The following is a 19,155-nucleotide window of genomic DNA, read 5'->3' on the forward strand; positions in this document are numbered from 1 at the left end:
TATGAACTTTGTAGTGTTACATACTGATTGTCATATTAAGGTGAAATTGTTGAAAACAGTGTTAAAAACAGTGTATGAAAATACACATATGGAAAAATACATATACATATACATATTCTCATACATATTCTTTGACAATCGAATAAAATTGAGAAGGAACTGACCTGGCCTTTTTCTCTTGTGTATATTGAAGGAATGTTTTACTTTCTTAAGAGACAGTATGACTGGCTAGCTGGGGTGGGAGGGAAGAAGAGTTAAAGAAGATTTTTTTATATATATATATATATATATATACACACACATACACATACATACAGGGTGGCCCAAAAGTAGGTTTACGGTTATTCAACTGTCTCTTTTGCATACATATTTTAACAGTTTAGATCTTAATTGTAAAATAATATGAAACCATTCTATGCTAATTTGGTTAATTTTGCCAAACTCCCGTTTCAGTTTGTAAGGCAGAAATTTAAAGTGCCTATGTGATAAGTGTAAACATACTTTTGGGCTACCCTGTATATCATCATCATCATCGTTTAACGTCCGCTTTCCATGCTAGCATGGGTTGGACGATTTGACTGAGGACTGGCGAACCAGATGGCTACACCAGGCTCCAATCTGATTTGGGAGAGTTTCTACAGCTGGATGCTCTTCCTAATGCAAACCACTCAGAGTGTGTAGTGGGTACTTTTACGTGCCACCAGCATGAAGGCCAGTCAGGCAGTACTGGCAACGGCCACGCTCAAAATAGTGTATTTTATGTGCCACCTGCACAGGAGCCAGTCCAGCGGCACTGGCAACGATCTCACTTGAATGACTTTTCAGCCACCGGCACAGGTGCCAGAAACGCGATGCTGCAGCACAAGTGCCAGGAAGGTGACGGTGGTAACGATCATGCTCAAACGGTGGTGCCATCATGACATATATATATATGGAGGATGTCCAGACTTTGGGGTCATCTTGAAGAATCTCTGTTCCCCACTTTTGCACTGTTGATAAAGCTGGAGTGTCATCCCCTAATGTAGCCAGCATGTCAGTATGAATGTCCTCTGAGGCTAAACTCTTTTTTCTGAAAATACATGATAACACCATGATGCCAAGTTTTGTCCATTTTCAAGAGAAGTCACTAGTTATTTCTGAAGTCTTCTTTGAATAGTCAAATGTCAGTTTACCTGGAAAGAAACAATGCAGTATGCAAGATTTCACAGATCTAGCATCACCCTTTCATAGTCAGCCTATAACATATTTTCAGCTTGCCCTTCTACATTTAGATAATCAAATGTAGTGTGTACACACACTACATTTGATTATCTAAATGTAGAAGGGCAAGCTGAAAATACACTACATTTGATTATCTAAATGTAGAAGGGCAAGCTGAAAATATGTCATAGGCTGACTATGAAAGGGTGATGCTAGATCTGTGAAATCTTGCATACTGCATTGTTTCTTTCCAGGTAAACTGACATTTGACTATTCAAAGAAGACTTCAGAAATAACTAGTTGTGACTTCTCTTGAAAATGGACAAAACTTGGCATCATGGTGTTATCATGTATTTTCAGAAAAAAGAGTTTAGCCTCAGAGGACATTCATACTGACATGCTGGTTACATTAGGGGATGACACTCCAGCTTTATCAACAGTGCAAAAGTGGGGAACAGAGATTCTTCAACATCCTCCAATTGCCACCACCAAGGAGAAAATTGATTGTGTTCACTACATGGTAATGGACGACAAGTGATTGACTATAAATCCAGTAGCCAATGTTATTAGCATATGTTGTGAGAGAGTTAAGAATATTCTGCACAATAAGCGTTTCTGCTTGGTGGCTGCCATATGGATATGATCAACATGAAACTGGAGGGAGTATGAAGTAATAAAAGAAGCAAGAATTAAACTGGATCAATCAGTGAGATTCTGAGTCAGGACTTGGAGAAAAAAATCTCATTCAACCGGTGTTTGTTACCAGATCATAGGTCTAATGAAACTGCTTGAGATCTGGCTGTGTTTAAACTACCAAATTCATTCAAATTAGAAAGAAGTGATACACATGAAACCAATTTTCTTCAAACAGTAAGTGATAGAAAAGTCAGAATGAGATGGTGAATGAATTCATTGATTTCTATGCTTTATTCTTCCAGTTTTTGTGGAAGGAACAGGTTGATTTGACTTAAATATGCTATGATTGATATGTAGGCATATTCCATATAGGATAGATATTTATCCTATCCTTTTCCAATAAAATAATATAAAATGCAAATTAAAAATTGTTTTATTTTATAAAATTTATATAAACATTTTTTATTTCAGATTTTTACAAATCAAGTAAAAATGGACCCCAATTTATTGGCACCAATTAAAAGCTTAGCAAGTATATCTATGAGTCGACGTCGGTCTTTGGCCAATCAAACAAATTCAGTAACAAATCTGAAAAAACAGAAGAAAGAACAAGAGCAGCCAACAGATTTGAAGGAACAAGGATATTATTCTGAGATTATTGCAAAAGATTCAAACAAATCATTGGTTATTGTCTTTATAAATATGAATTTTCATTATATTTATCAAATATAGTAAAGTGAAAATAACCGAGAATGCAAACCATTGGACTCGGTGCTTTATAGCGCTGAGTGCAATGTCTTGCAGTTTTGATTAAATGCTGCTAAACTAAATTTTGAATTTTGTCTCACTTTGATCAGTAATATATATAGAAGCGAGCTAAATTCAGTTAACAATATCTTCTAAAAAATTGGGTCATAAAAAATGTGTTGCTTTTCAAGCATGTTTTAAGATATGTTAATAAGAAATTAATTTTGAAACCCTTTTTTTTTTTTACTGAAATATCTAATTAATTTCACAGTTAATTATCTAACATAATTGAGAATTTCTCTAATATTGCTAGCATTACTCATGGAGCTGATGACAGAGCAATAAAAATATGCTTCATCTTGTAACTTTCATTACTCGTGATAACATAAGCTGAGAATTTATGTTCTCAAATACATACCATTGTATGCTAATGTTTCATTCATCTCTATTATGCAAATAACCTTTGTAAGTGCTTGATACTGCCTTAGATAACATTACATGCCTCGACATTTACATTGCATAATCATTATTTAGTGTCCATTTTCCATGCAAGCATGGATTAGCCAGTTTGACTGGTATTGGTAAGTCGGAGAGCTGTATCATGCTCCAGTCTATTTTGGCTTCGTTTCTACAGATGAATGCCCTTCTTAACACCAACCATGCCATAAAGTGTACTGGATGGTGTCTTTTATGTGTCATTGATATGAGAACCTCTTGTGTGTCACTCATGAGAAACAATACCTCATTTCTGCCTATTTGCTGCAAGCCCTCTATCTCACACCCTCTACTTCATGAAGTTAACCATTTTGTTGAAGCTAGGAATTTCTAAGTTTCCATCTACTCTACTTCTTGAACTTCATATAATTTCTAGGTCTATTTTCACAATGAAGTTAGTTAAATAACAGAACCTATATATTTCTGAAAATTATCAGTCTTTGTTAGCTCACATCGTCAGGGATAGTATCAAGTTACTTCCTTACAAACTAGATACAATAACTCACCTGATGAATTTGTACTTTGGAGACTCCTACTGTGTCTCCATTCACTTTTCGCAACTTGTGTTCTTGCTTTCAGATGTCTACTATATCTCAGTTTATTCCATAATCAAAAATCTTCGTAAGTTCTGAATTTCAGTAATGTACAAAGTAAGAGTTAAGAAAAAACAATTGAAGTTAACAACAATGGTGATAATGTAAAGATTAATGGTAAAGATAAAGCTTAACACAAATGCTGATGATAATAATGATTAAAATGTTGATGACAAGCAGTGAAAGATAACTAAACTGGAAGTCTGTCTCACTTGACTACATATTTATACCAGGATAGACTTCAGCTTTGTAGTCAACCAAAAGGACACTATTGTGCATACACACACACACACACACAACAGACACACCTTTGTATCATCATCATCATCGTTTAACGTCCGCTTTCCATGCTAGCATGGGTTGGACGATTTGACTGAGGACTGGTGAAACCGGATGGCAACACCAGGCTCCAATCTGATTTGGCAGAGTTTCTACAGCTGGATGCCCTTCCTAATGCAAACCACTCAGAGAGTGTAGTGGGTGCTTTTACGTGTCACCCGCACGAAGGCCAGTCAGGCGGTACTGGCAACGGCCACGCTCAAAATGGTGTATTTTATGTGCCACCCTCACAGGAGCCAGTCCAGGGGCACTGGCAACGATCTCACTCTAAAATCCTACGAAGGCCAGTCAGGTGGTACTGGCAATGGCCATGCTCAGAATGGTGTATTTTATGTGCCACCCGCACAAGAGTCAGTCTAGGGGCACTGGCAATGATCTCGCTCGAAAATCCTTACATATGTCACGGGTACAAGTGCCAGAAAGGCAACGAGACACATACACACACACATACAATATACAAAATGCTGACACACATACTCAGCAATGAGAAACAGAAACAAACATACATGCAAACATGTGCATATAGAGGGCATATGTATGCACATACAAAAGTGCATATGTTTTTGTAATCAAACATTTATACACATAGATCTTATTGATCAATTTGTAAATATGCATTTGTTCATGAATTTCAATTGTAGTATATTTAATTTATTCTTTAAATGTTCTGGCAGAAGACCCATTCATATTTCACTTCATTACAGCCTGCAATTGTTGGATCACAAAATATCAGGCAGAATACTCTATGGAATATTCAAAAAGTGAAATACTCACCACAAGGTAAAGCCATTTTTAAATGTATTTTAAATACATATGTATTAATATCTATGGTATACAATATTATAGATTCATTTCAGATGATTTTACCTGTCAGTTTGGCACACACACAGTAGGTTAAGCCACCGTGTGTGTGTGTGTACATGTGTACATACATGCATACACACGCACACATCTTAGGTCCTGGTAGGGTGTAAAGGTAAGGTATTTCCAGAGAAGCACTTAACCTGAGTTCTAGGCTATCAACACTGTTGGATTCCAGACTAATACTGAAATTCTTCCAGTGTAGAAAATCCTAGTTTTGCAATGGTAAAACCATTGTGTGGTGAAGAGCAAACTATAATCCAAATAATAAGACAAAGAAATCCTTTAATGAACCATTACAATTGTTTCTGTAACAACTCTGCTTGCAATGCCAGTTTATGCAAAAATTCAAAGTGAAAATTTACATAATGTTTGTGGTTTTAGAGTTTAGAGAGGCACATTTTCAAACTTGCACCAAAGGTGCACTCCTATATGTGTGCTGCACAAAGTAACTATTTTGAAGGAGATGATGTTTAAACTTTGATAGGTAAGTTATTTTTTAATTAAACATAACTGGTCCAGGAACTTTTTGATACCACCTCATATACAGTGTAATAAAAGTTGTAATAGGTTGTGTTTTAATACCATTTACATTTTATACAAAAACTTTAAAAATAATCAGAATACATAACTAATCTTTTTATTTGAAATCTTTTTTTTTTTTTTTTGGTTTTCAACCTTCTGGCTAATATGGTTAATGTTAAGGTATGAATACTTACTATTTAAGTGTCCGTTATAATATTTCTTTGTATAACATTGAAAATAGTATTTATGGCCAGATGTGTCAATTTTTGCTTATTTGTTTTTCTTTAATCCACGATTCAGTTTTTTTCATTTTCTATCAATATCTAAGCAATATCCAACTATATTTCATACTTCACAATACATCTCACAATATTTCAATATTTTTTTTTACACATTCCACAATATTTCTATCGTCAACAATATGTTTTACTTATTCCATTATTCTACCATTAATTTCACAATATGTTTGGCTCTATATGTCACAATATTTTGCTTTATATTTCAACAGTGACAGCATGTAACATTCCACATGAAGTTGCCATGCAAAAATTAACAGGTGAAATTTATGAAAAAACAACAGCACCAACATCCAAATCTGTTAGTACTTTTTCAAATCTTATTCCCAGTTTTAGAGATAACATGGGAAGCACTGAGTAAGATTTAGCTGCTACATCAGCATATTAAATGACTTCACAGAATCTCTTTAACTATTTATGACTATCTTGTTCTAAAAAATATAATTGAAAAAGTACTAAATCTTATGTAGAAATGATGATATGCAAGAAGGTTAATAATCAAATGAAAAGGAACCCAATCAGGATTTTTATAAACCTTTAACATTCATTTTACTATATCAGTTATAATGACATATTTACTGGAGATAAACATTTGACATAGAATATTGATCAAAGTAATATGCAATGTTTAGTATATTCCTATAGAAAATTTCTATAGTATGTTCACTGATATAATACAACCCTCATTTTAGCAATCCTCCTGAAAATAGCCAAATTTCATATTTAGCTATTTAAAGAAAAACAATTTTTCTAATGTAACTATGGACAGTTGTCTGCTTACATTGACTCCTCCAGAAATGATATCATTGTCCCTGCCCATGCTACAGAGTATTTCAAACATTTCAGTCATTTACTGTTACTTGTAAAAAATTTGTGTAGATTAATTACAAGGGGTTCGAATCTTGCAAATTGTTGCCTTTTGGTTTTTACCATCAATTTTTGTTTGAAATATTTACAAACATGAGATTCACAAAACAAAATATGCTTTCATTTTCAGAATAAATGCAATTTCTGCCTCTTCTGTAGCCATGAATGATTTCTTTCTTTGACAAATATATTTCTATAATTTTAGATAATTTTCATTCCCCTTCCTACTTAGTTCAGATGAATGTAAGACAACAACCATCTTAGAAAAACATTGTTTTTTTTTTTAAAGAACAATAGTGTGTTCCTTGTTTTTGTATTCAGCTGTACATTTTAATTATGAGCTAGCTCCAAAATATTCAATTGATGGTAATCAGGAAATCCATGTCTTTCTCATCAGGATTTTCCATGGAAATCTTTTGAAGCAAAAGTTCAGCTACCATACTATACACCTACTGGAAAATGTCCACGAAAAATTGAAATTGAAAGGTAACTTGCCACACATGCTATTATATATTTTATACCTTGATCCATTTGATGATTATACATTTTAGATTATAATTATTATAAAAAGTACCTGACATGTATTGGAGTTTGTCATCCTCATCATCGTCGTTTAATGCCCACTCTCCATGCTGGAATGGTTTGGACAGTTCGACTGAGGACTGGCAAGCCAGAAAGCTGTACCAGGCTCCAATCTGATCTGGAAAGGTTTCTACAGCTGAATGCCCTTCCTAACGCTAACCACTCTGAGAGTGTAGTGGATGCTTTTTATGTGCCTCCAGCACAAGGGCTAGTCAGGTGGTACTGGCATCAACCACAATTCAATGGTGTTTTTTACATGCCACTGGCACAGGAGCAAGTCAGTCGGCACTGGCAATGACAACACTCAAATGGTGCTTCTTACATACTACCTGCAAGGGAGCCAGTTAGGCTGCACTGGCATCAACCACACTCAAATGGTACTTTTTATATGCCACTGGCAAGGGAGCCTGTCAGGCGACACTGGCATTGACCACACTCAAATGGTGCTTTTCACCCACATTTTTGTACCACTATAAAGATGGTACGTTGGATTTCTTCTGTGAACTGACATTAAGATCTTTTAGCTACATAGGTTTTCCAGTAAGCTATAACATATTATTGCTTCAAATGAACATGCATTAAATTTATTAAAATATGGTATTCATACTGGAATAGCGACCACTTCTAGGGAATAATGTGGCAATTCTGACATGTTTTGTTGTCTCTGTTTTGTTTATAGAAGACGACGTCTCTATGCAAGTCTTAACCTCACTGATTTACTCACTGCTGAAGGAATATCATGTGATGAATTGATTCCTATAAATATTTTTGATCCTGAATCTAAAAATATAGATATAATTGAAGAACGAACAACTCCTTTCAAAACATATCTTCCACTTGAGATCTTTGATAATGAAGAATATGATTGCCGCACACCCTATGAATGGGTACGTATGGGAGAAGAGAACAATATTTTGAAACCAGTTCCAGGACTTGCTTTTTTAAAGAATCATCCAAAAGATGATCAAGGTATTTCTTTAACTTGTATTATCTTCATCTCTCCAAATTTTTTCATTTATTTTTACTTTATACTTATCTCCTATATTACTGTAATACTTCAGAGCTCTACTACCACCACCACCACCACAGTCCCCAGCATACATATACATACATGCATGCATACATACATTCATTCATTCAAAAGGATCATACTACATGATCCTTTTGACTGAACATCACATGGAATTAATATCTGCATTTGAAATAACAACACATGAGTTCTTATCAGACTTTACACATCATGGGAAAGAAGACTGTTTATGCATTCTACACAACACATTTCTTGGATAACGGAACAGCAACTTTAACATTCTAAACATATTTTTATTTTCATATTTTCCTTTTACATTTTCTGCATTAAATCTAATTTCTTGTCTCTCTCTCTCTCTCTCTCTCTCTCTCTCTCTCTCTCTCTCTAATAACTTCTAAAAATGTGAACTCCACTAATTCTTTCCTTTGAAGCTATTTTAACTTGTTTCTGATGGAATATCATTTATTTCCTTGAGACTGTTGTAAGACTGCCTTTCTATCTATAAATTCCTTAGGAATACCAAATTGGTTTGGCTTTATCTTATTTTATTCAATATATACATGCTCACACACACCCTGCCTTAGACTACTCACACATGCTATTATTGAACCAGGAGCTCAGCAACAGTCCTTTTGTGGCACTTACATACCCTTACCTGCCTTGTGGATCTTCTGGATATCTAAACATCTCATATTGTGTGCTTAAAATATCAGATGGTGTCGACTATAGTCCAGTCATCCCTATAGTCAGTCAGGTGATACATGGAATCATAACCAATGACTGGTATAGCAGCACCATAATCAACTGCTACAAAGGTTAAGGTGATGCATTAGATACAAATAATTACAGATGTATCAAGTTGTTGGATCAGGTAATGAAAGTCACAGAGAGGGTCACAGCCCAACTAATTAGGGAGAGAGTCAGTCTAGATGAGATGCAGTTTGGGTTTGTGCCAGAGAAAAGCACCACTGCTACTATATTTGTGGTAAGACAGCTGCAAGAGAAATACCTAGCCAAAGATAAACCTCTTTTCCTGGCTTTTGTTGATATGGAGAAAGCCTTTGACAGGGTCCTCTGATCCCTTATCTGGTGGTCAATGCAGAAACCAGGGATAGATGAGTGGTTAGTGAGTGCTGTCCAAGCCATGTACAGGGATGCTGTCAGTAAGGTGAAAACGAGAAGTAGTTGATAGCTTCCGTTACCTAGGTGACCAAGTCGGTAGTGGGGGTGGTTGCTCTAAAAGTATAGCTGCTAGAATAAGAATAGCCTGGGCAAAGTTCAGAGAGCTCCTACCTCTGCTGGTGACAAAGGGAGTCTTGCTCAGAGTAAAAGGCAGACTGTATGATGCATGTATACGAACAGCCATGCTACATGGCAGTGAAACGTGGGCCATGACTGCTGAGGACATGCGTAAGCTCACAAGGAATGAAGCCAGTATGCTCCGATGGATGTGTAATGTCAGAGTGCATACACGGCAGAGTGTAATTGCCCTGAGATAAAAGCTGGACGTAAGAATCATCAGATGTGGTGTACAAGACAGACGACTGTGCTGGTATGATCATGTGTTGTGTGTGGATGAGGACAGCTGTGTGAAAAAGTGTCACACCCTAGCAGTAGAGGGAACCTATGGAAGAGGAAGACCTGGGATAAGATGCTGAAACACGACCTGCAAACATTGGGCCTCACCAAGGCAATGACAAGTGACCGACACCTTTGGAGATATGCTGTGCTTGTGAAGACTCTGCAAGCCAAGTGAGACTGTAACTGTGGCCTATGCCAGTGCAGCATAAACAGCCCATTCAAGAGTAGCCTTCAATCATTGGGTAATAAACTGTGCTTGTGAAGACCTGTTGAGTCAAGTGAAGTCATTGTCATGGCTGATGACAGTACCACCTGATTGGCATCCATGTTGGTGGCATGTAAAAATCACCAGTCAAACCTGGTTGATGCCAGTGCTGCCTCACCTGTCCTGTGCCAGTGGCACATAAAAATCACCATTCGAGTGTGATCATTGCCAGTGCTGCCTGACTTGCTCCTGTGCCAGTGACACGTAAAAGCACCATTCGAGCTTGATCGATGCCAGTGTCACCTAACTGGTCCTCTGCCAGTGGCACGTAAAAAGCACCCACTATACTCTTGGAGTGGTTGGCGTTAGGAAGGGCAACAGGCTGTAGAAACATTGCCAGATTAGATTGGAGCTTGGTGCAGCCATCTGGCTTGCCAACCCTCAGTTAAACCATGCAACCCATGCCAGCATGGAAAGTAGACGTTAAACAATGATAATGATATGTAATATATTACTATGTATTTATGTGTATATATGTATATGTATATATAGAGTGCGTGGAAAGTAATTAGGCATTAGAAATTGCTTATAGAATTTTTAGTGTCACTGAAGTCATGACAGAAAGATTTTTTTTCAACGGAGAACACTAATGGGGATTCTTTATTTTCTTATTGACTAATTGTCCAGATGACTGTTGCTTAACTGTTCAGGAGCGAGCTAAGATAGTAGCACACTATGAAGTGTGGAATTCCGTTGTTTTGGTTAATGGAAACACATCTAAATATGCCAGGTTATAGACATTATTATTTTGTAACAAGAAGTTTTTGTTATTAGGTGTTCCTGAAAGTTCTCATGCTTGGAAGAAAGTTGGAGTGCTTGGCTACAAACCTGATACCAAAGAATATTTTGTTCAAGAAGTGAATTCTGAAGGTCGTTTAATTGATGATGATGGCAATCTTGTGGTAGGGATAACAGATCCTGAAAATGGTAAATACTTTTTCTCTCTTACTTTTTACTTTTTTCAGTCATGGGACTAAGACTATGTTGGGGCACCACTTTAACAGGTTTAGTTGAACAAACCATCTACTATCCTAATTTTGCGTAGTACTTATTCTAATATTCTCTTTCACTGAACTACTTACTTACAGGAATGTGAATAAACCAATCCAAGTTGCCAAACAGTAGGATGTGGGAAAAAAGTACAAAGGCATTCATGCATGTACACGCACACATGCATGCACATGTACCTGCCATCTCATCACCTTTGCCTTGTACTCTTCTATATTTGATGTAAGTGGCAACTTCAACTTTGCCTCTTAGCAGCATAGGTCAACATCAGTCTGATTTAGTGAATTCTTTCATCTGTTTGGTGTCTATTAAAGTTTTATTGCACCATCTCCAAGATTCTTCATTGGCTGTTTTGATAATGTAGGGTTCCTTTTGCCACCTACTTCGAAGCTGATTTCTTGACTCACTTTCCCTTTCCTCGGGGAGAATTCCAGACTTCTTCAGTTTGAAGGTTATTATGTCATCCATTTTTCTGAGCAAATTACAAGCCTCTGACTCTTTGGATGCTAGAATAGTAGCATCATCCAAGAAGGCAGTGACATTTGACATTTGCCAAGTTCTGCAGGTTTCGCTTTGCTTTCTACATCACTTAGGAGCGCCTACATCACCAGAATAAAGAGTATTGGTGACATTGTGCATCTCTTTGTGATTTCCACCTACAGTCTAGCTTAATTGTGTATTCTCTGGTGCTAAACCATATCTTAAATCTGATGAAAAATGCATCATATATTTTGGATATTCTCTTCCAAATATGGTACATCTAGAAAAATATTTGTATCATCTGGTGGAGTACAAAACCGTAGGCTTTTGTCAAACCCAACCACATCCTATCCAAGTGAATGTTGTTCTCCTTCACTTACTAGATGGCTTCCCAGATCATACTTCCATGTTCCAGGCAACTAGCTCCACTAGAGACATCGTCCTTCTTAATTGATGCGCCAATATAGTTGTTGCTGAGGAGATAATCTTGATGCCATTATTATGAAGAATATCTTTCCTTCTACATTCAAGAGTGAGATTAGGTAGAACTAGATCACATTCTCTGAGTGCTGTTCCTTGGCAATGTACCTACTAGCTGCTTTCAGCCACTGGCAGCTGACATGAAAGTTCTATAGCAACTTTATTTAACATGTAACCCTCTGAAGACCTTTGAGCCAGAAAGGTATACTGTTCAAGAGAAAGGCAGACTTTTTCCTAGCTTTCTTAGCCACTTGCTGAAATGTTGGAGATTTCCTGTTACTTTCTTCTTCCCTAGTATGGTTGGACTACACCAGGTTTGCAATGTGCTCAGGGGACTGACTCTGTGCTGCCTGGTCTCTGAATATGTCTTATTCATCAAGTGCTCTTTCAGAGTGACTTTCTCTGTTCAGAATGCATCTGATTGTAACTGATGAGGCTCCTGGTATACTTGTAAGGCTCCCAGAAGAACATTTCTTGCTGTCTCTTTAATTGCAGTCGTCTCTTCCCCATGTATTCTACCTTTCTTTGAGGTATTTCCAGATCTTCCCTAATCCTGCTTTATCTTCAGAATTTCAGGTGCATAACTGTCTTTCCAAATTCCTTTTCTTGTTCCGTAATTTTTCCATCTGTCTTTACCTCTTGTTCTTCTTTGCTGGAAGTTCTCCATTTGTTTTTACCTCTTGTTCTTCTTCGCTGGTGATCTTGTGTTTTTTTTCAGCCAGTCTTTTGTACGATGCTTGACAAATTCCATCATCAAGCTTACTTCAACTCTCGCATTGGTTAATGGCAGGAATTTTGGTTTGGCTCTCATCAGAAGCATCGTTTTCTTGCTTATTAGATCCTTTTACTTTGAGGCCCTTTACACACACACACACACACACACACACACAAATTTGCTATTTCTAGCTATTGTCATTATGTTTTCCCAGTTATATTAGCAGAAAACCAGTCATGGACACCAAGAATTTATTTAATGTTCTGTGCTGAAGATCCTCGAGTATTTGCCAAGCGTATTGCTGAAGCTGTCAAACAGCGAAAAACAACAGAAGCTTTGTTACGTTACCATCTTTATGTTGATTGCATGCCAATGGATGGAGTTGGTGAACTTGATCAGGCATCTCTCAAGAGAATGACAGAATGGGCAAAAAATACATGTGGAATTTACAAAGACAAAAAGTAAAAATTATTTTATTTTAAAAATTGTCTTCTATTTTTACTATGTTTACTGAATGTAAAACAAAAGAAAATGTTTGGAATAATCTATATGAGCAAAAATGGATGGATCTCATAAGCTGACAACTTTGCTCTAAATTTCTCATGATTATTTTTGGGGGCATTTTATAGGTTACACTATTTTGTTTCCATATCTTTGAGGAAATGCCTAATGAGAAAGTTACCTTACTATACTTTAGAGAGAAGAAGAATTGTGATAGTAGGCGTTTAAGACGGGTAGGAGTGGTCAAATGGGGATTTGATGTGTGTGCGTGTGTGTGTATGTGTGTGTGCTATAGGGAGTTGGTGAGAGAGTAGTGGGATGTTTTTCCAAAAATGCCAAATCAGTGAATGTTTTTTTCTATAACCTCTTGTTATTATTCTCTCAAAATAGGTTTGGGGTTGTCTTCATACTTGCAAAGATGGAATTTCCTCTCCACTGCATGACTCTATTCAATTTATAATTTTGGAGATTTTTTTCTTTTGTTAACGAAAATCAATCATCAAAGCTAAAATGAAATGTTCTCATTATTGAGCATAACTTTAATTAAATAATCTCTAGTTAAGAATCAGATCTGAGTGTTCAAATTTAGAATTCAGTAAAATTACACCAAACTACAAGGCATAGAATCCAAAAGAAGTCCATAGCTGCTTGAATTAGTGCATGTGGAATCAAAAAATTTGTAAATAAATTGGTGAGAAGTTGGTGAACCTCTGTGCCAGCAGAAATGATTTGAAAGAAATAACGAAAGTTAGGATGAACTGTGAACATAAAAGTCTGCTAACTCTCGAAGGACACAAAGCAAGGTAGGTATCCTAATGTAAGATGAGAGTTAGCTGTTGCTGATTGGAGTTTGGAGAGCACACCATGGTGCTTTAATAAGAAGAAAGTATGATACTGTTGAATGATTTCTTAAGGAGTAATCAATGTCATCAGAAATATATTATTATCTATTGGACTATCTGCTAAGTTTTAACTTTTTATTCAATGTCATACAACTTTGATGTTTCTATATTCATTTCTCTTTCTTTTCAACAGTCTTGAAGATCATATCCAACTCTTGGAGAAAGAAGTGAATATAGATTTTTGTAGAACAATGAACAAGATAATATTTGACAAAACCGTAAGGGATGATCCAATAACGTTTACATTTGTTACACAACCTGAACCAATTGTTGAAAAGCTTTCAATGCAAGGTGATTATTGGTTTATCTCAAAGAAAATATGTAACTGTAAAACAATATATTGTTTAATACAGTTCTATATTTAAGAGATGAGGAATTATTTACATTATTTACATTTGACGGATATTTGTCCTCATCTTGTTTGTTGTTAACACAATGTTTCGGCTGATATACCCTCCAGCCTTCGTCAGGTGTCTTGGGGAAATTTTGAACCTGGGTTCTCATTCCTAACGATGTTACTATTATTATATTATTATTATCATTACTATTATTAATCAGGTCGCTGCCGTGAATCGAACTCGGAATCTTGGGGTTAGTAGCCTGCGCTCTTAACCACTACGCCATATGCCCGTGGGCAATTATGGAGTGGATTTTAGGGGTTATAAATCTATTATTTTTCTATCCTTCCTCAATACCGGTTCCCATATGCTATTCATATCTGCACTCGGTCTGCTTAGGAGGTTGTTGTGTCCTAGCATATGTGCTGCTTCTTTTAGTTTTCGTATTTTCCAGTGTTGTTCCCTGTCTATTATTTTAACTTGAATAATAATAGTAATAATAATAATAATAATATAATAATAGTAACATCGTTAGGAATGAGAACCCAGGTTCAAAATTTCCCCAAGACACCTGACGAAGGCTGGAGGGTATATCAGCCGAAACGTTGTGTTAACAACAAACAAGATGAGGACAAATATCCATCAAATGTAAATAATGTAATATAGTGTTTAGTTTTGGAAACAGAATTAACCCTTTAGCATCTGAACTGACCATATCCGGCCCAAAATATTCAACCAGTTTCTAGTGTCTCACACATATCCAATAAAATAATTTAAAAAACAATCACATCATTGAAATCTTGAAGCTATGAGATAATACATGATTAATTCAAAACAGATGAGAATAAATAATTATTACATTTGACAAAATAATTTGCATGCTAAAGGGTTATGTAAAATATTGTCAGTAAAATGTTTGAGAGAATAGATAATTAATGTTTCACAATTAGTCAGCGATTGTGCTAATTTTTGAATATTAATTTAACAATACCAAGTGGTTAAAGTAACTGATATTCCATGTCTTTAGAGATTAAAAGTAATTCTTTGATTCAATTTTTATTCTGATAACATATCTCAATGTTGATAAAATATTTATCCTGCCATGCATCCATCCATCCATCCATGCATTCATACATCTATCTGTCCTTCCATCCATACACCCATCCATCCATCCATCCATCTATAGTTAACTAATGTCATATCTGTAAAACCACTTCAATTTCTTTGATCTTAACAAAGAAGAAGAATCAAGGGTATTGATAATACATATGTTATAGCCAAAACTAAAAGTGTGTTTTAGAAAGATTAATAAGCGCAGGAGTGGCTGTGTGGTAAGTAGCTTGCTTACCAACCACATGAGTCCGGGTTCAGTCCCACTGCGTGACACCTTGGGCAAGTGTCTTCTACTATAGCCTCGGGCCGACCAAAGCCTTGTGAGTGGATTTGGTAGAAGGAAACTGAAAGAAGCCCGCCGTATATATCATCATCATCATCATCATCATCATCGTTTAACGTCCGCTTTCCATGCTAGCATGGGTTGGACGATTTGACTGAGGACTGGTGAACCGGATGGCAACACCAGGCTCCAATCTAATTTGGCAGAGTTTCTACAGCTGGATGCCCTTCCTAACTGCTCTTATAATGCAGCAATTCCTTCCTCAGTAACACAATCTCATTATATTAAACTCTATGGATCATAGGATATTTAGCATTTAGATAATAATTAAAAATAATGCAATATATGTATATATATATATATATATATATGTATGTGTGTGTGTTTGTGTGCGTGTTTGTGTGTCTGTGTTTGTCCCCCTAGCATTGCTTGACAACCGATGCTGGTGTGTTTATGTCCCCGTCACTTAGCAGTTCGGCAAAAGGGACCGATAGAATAAGTACTAGGCTTACAAAGAATAAGTCCCGGGGTCGATTTGCTCGACTAAAGGTGGTGCTCCAGCATGGCCGCAGTCAAATGACTGAAACAAATATAAAAAAAAAAAAAAAGAAAAAAGAAAAAAGAATCTTTGATTGTAATCAATCTTTGCCTTTTAGATTTGATGACAAAACTAAAGATATGTAACAGTGTAACTCATCATATGATGTGTAACTTTTGAAGTATATTTTTGTTGCTGTGGGTGATATAAAATATAGTGTACATACAATGAATATAACTTGTCAAATTTCTTGTTGTTTATACTGCATGACAAAATGAATAATGATTTTAAAATGAAAAATATTTATTACTTATAAGTAATTTAAATAAAACAAATTTCTCAGTTGTATAAATATTCTGTCACCTCCTCCTTTTCTCCCTCCTCCCCTCCTCCTCTGTTTCTATGATTCTTTCTCTTTCAAAACGTATGTGTGTAATGTTCTTTTACTTATTACCTGTCACCAAGCCTAGTATGAGCACTCATTTTGCACTTCATATGTTAACTCTTTTTGTTTCTCTCATTTACTCTCTCTCTCTCTCTCTCTCTCTCTCTCTCTCTCTTTCTTTCTAAATGATGTAAAATATAACAGAAGAAATCAACCAACCAACCTGACGACCACCCAACACTTATAACTGCTCTTATAATGCAGCAATTCCTTCCTCAGTAACACAATCTCATTATATTAAACTCTATGGATCATAGAATATTTAGCATTTAGATAATAATTAAAAATAATGCAAACAATTTTTGTTATTAATTTATAAGAGAGAGAAAATGGTTATACTCATGGATTTTGATGGTTTTTCTTAGATTGGCAAAATTGAGATAGTAGTTTAGTTTCTTTGCTGTGGCTAAGTTAGCTGAAGAAATTTCCAAGACTAATGAATAAATGCTTCTCTTAATTTAGGTGTATGTGAGGATGTTCCAGATTACCCATTTGAAGAACAATATGATAAGTTTGCTTTCACATCCTTGCTGACACGGGAGGAAACTGTTCATACATGTGTGAAGCTGCGTATAGAGTGTAACAAAGTGGCCTCTATGTCCCTCTTTCATGTGCCCACTACAAAACCCTTGAAAATTGATGAATTTGAACAAACACAATCTCAAGCAACTGCTCAGGTTTCTACATTATTTTGAATTTTATATTGGAATTTTTTTCCCCTATACATAAAGATAATCATATTCTTGTATCCCTGGAGTGGTTGAAGTTTAGATATATGATATCTCTGACTATGACATCATATTATTCCTGAAGAGTTGTAGGAGCTGAACAGATAAAATAGCTATTTTAGCTCATTGCATTTGTCTCATGTGCTGCATTCTTACTTAAGACATTTCTTTCCTTGCTTTATTACATTTAACTGATATTGTGTACCCAGACTACTGGCAAGTACAACAAATAGATGTTTTTGAAACTGAGATGTGTTGCTAATTAATGATAACCTTTAATTCAAAAATTTTTTTGAATTCTTTTCTTAGATTTCCTTATTTTTGAAAGATAGTTGGATATCCACTCTCCGTGCTGCAATTAGAACAAGCCTTAGAGACATTGGTAAAGGATGGTTCAATATTCATGAGTCAAACTGGGAAGTTTACCAAAAATCTAAATTGAAAACATTCATGGAAATGGTTAAATTCATAATGCAGGTATTAGATGATTTCTCTTGTAAAAGTTGTGATGATATTAACTAAACTAAATAATGGAACCAAAATATACAAATGCATTGTTATGATTATTGTTGTGATTGCTTAATTTCAAACAGGGCATGTTTGGCTGTTTGTAGAACACTGCTAAATGATCATGTCACTAGATCAATTTAGTTTAGATCAAATTTTTGGTTGAGTGTTGTAACATTTCTGAATAGAAACTAGTTTGTATATACATATTCTGCTATATTTATATAGATACATGCAAAATCAATCTTCTGCAACATTGTAAGAGGTAAAAAAATCAAGCTATGACCCTCTAATCTGTCTAGTTATCTTGCAAAGAGAAAGTTAATAGTTTGTAGTTTAACCATATTGACAATTTACTGGATACCATAACAATGAAATTATATGATTCTCTTTCTCTAGTATGACTTAAACTGGTATTGTAGTTCTGCTCCTTCAAAAACTTAGCTTTATAGTACTCATTGAGTAGATCAACTCTTATTATTTACTAACAGTTTGATCTCCATTGATATATGTACTGAGCCTGGGTTCATCAGCCTTTATGCCAACAATGTTGTTCTCTTATCCACAAGACCAACAGTGAAAAAATTGCATGTCAATTTATTTATGTCTGTTTGATTATTAGATCACTAGCATACCTGTGTCATCAAATGAGCTGACAATTTTATTAATGATAGAGAATAGCACATTAACACAATGGAAGAAACCATTGAAAAATGTCAGCAATTGACTAAAATATATGTATATAAACACAGAATTGAACCATTGAAGAATCAGATATGGTTGTAATGTATCAATTGAAAATATTAACATCCTTGTAATATGTATATGTTTATGAGGCATCCATACTCACATGGATAAGACACATTTTGAACAGCTGGATGTTTTATCCATCACCGACCATCATCTGTTTCTAAGTAAGGTAATATTTCACCATAACCAAACATTGATTACAAGGAAGATTGGAGACAAGAACATCTCTTGCAGTGACACTTGCTTACAACTAGTTCCCGATCTCAAGGCAAGGAGACATTGAAACAAAAGCACTGACACACACAATCACACACACACACACACACACACACACACACACACACACACAC

At 35.7% G+C, this 19,155-nt stretch overlaps 1 protein-coding gene across 1 annotated transcript in view; it reads left to right on the forward strand.

Annotated features, from left to right (window-relative positions):
* The window catches only part of LOC106881614 (dynein axonemal heavy chain 1), a 166,532-nt gene that overhangs the window by 2,375 nt on the left and 145,002 nt on the right, over nt 1-19,155 (forward strand). Inside the window, exons 2-11 of the mRNA XM_052974699.1 lie at nt 2,308-2,520; nt 4,715-4,790; nt 5,905-5,993; nt 6,957-7,045; nt 7,821-8,110; nt 10,792-10,944; nt 12,915-13,161; nt 14,237-14,394; nt 17,283-17,497; nt 17,858-18,025. Of these exons, the coding sequence (XP_052830659.1) occupies nt 2,329-2,520; nt 4,715-4,790; nt 5,905-5,993; nt 6,957-7,045; nt 7,821-8,110; nt 10,792-10,944; nt 12,915-13,161; nt 14,237-14,394; nt 17,283-17,497; nt 17,858-18,025 (1,677 nt within the window). The 5' untranslated portion in view covers nt 2,308-2,328. The remainder of the gene's footprint in view (nt 1-2,307; nt 2,521-4,714; nt 4,791-5,904; nt 5,994-6,956; nt 7,046-7,820; nt 8,111-10,791; nt 10,945-12,914; nt 13,162-14,236; nt 14,395-17,282; nt 17,498-17,857; nt 18,026-19,155) is intronic.

The sequence above is a fragment of the Octopus bimaculoides genome, chromosome 19 (genome assembly GCF_001194135.2).
Source record: "Octopus bimaculoides isolate UCB-OBI-ISO-001 chromosome 19, ASM119413v2, whole genome shotgun sequence".
Classification (NCBI taxonomy): Eukaryota; Metazoa; Mollusca; class Cephalopoda; order Octopoda; family Octopodidae; genus Octopus; species Octopus bimaculoides.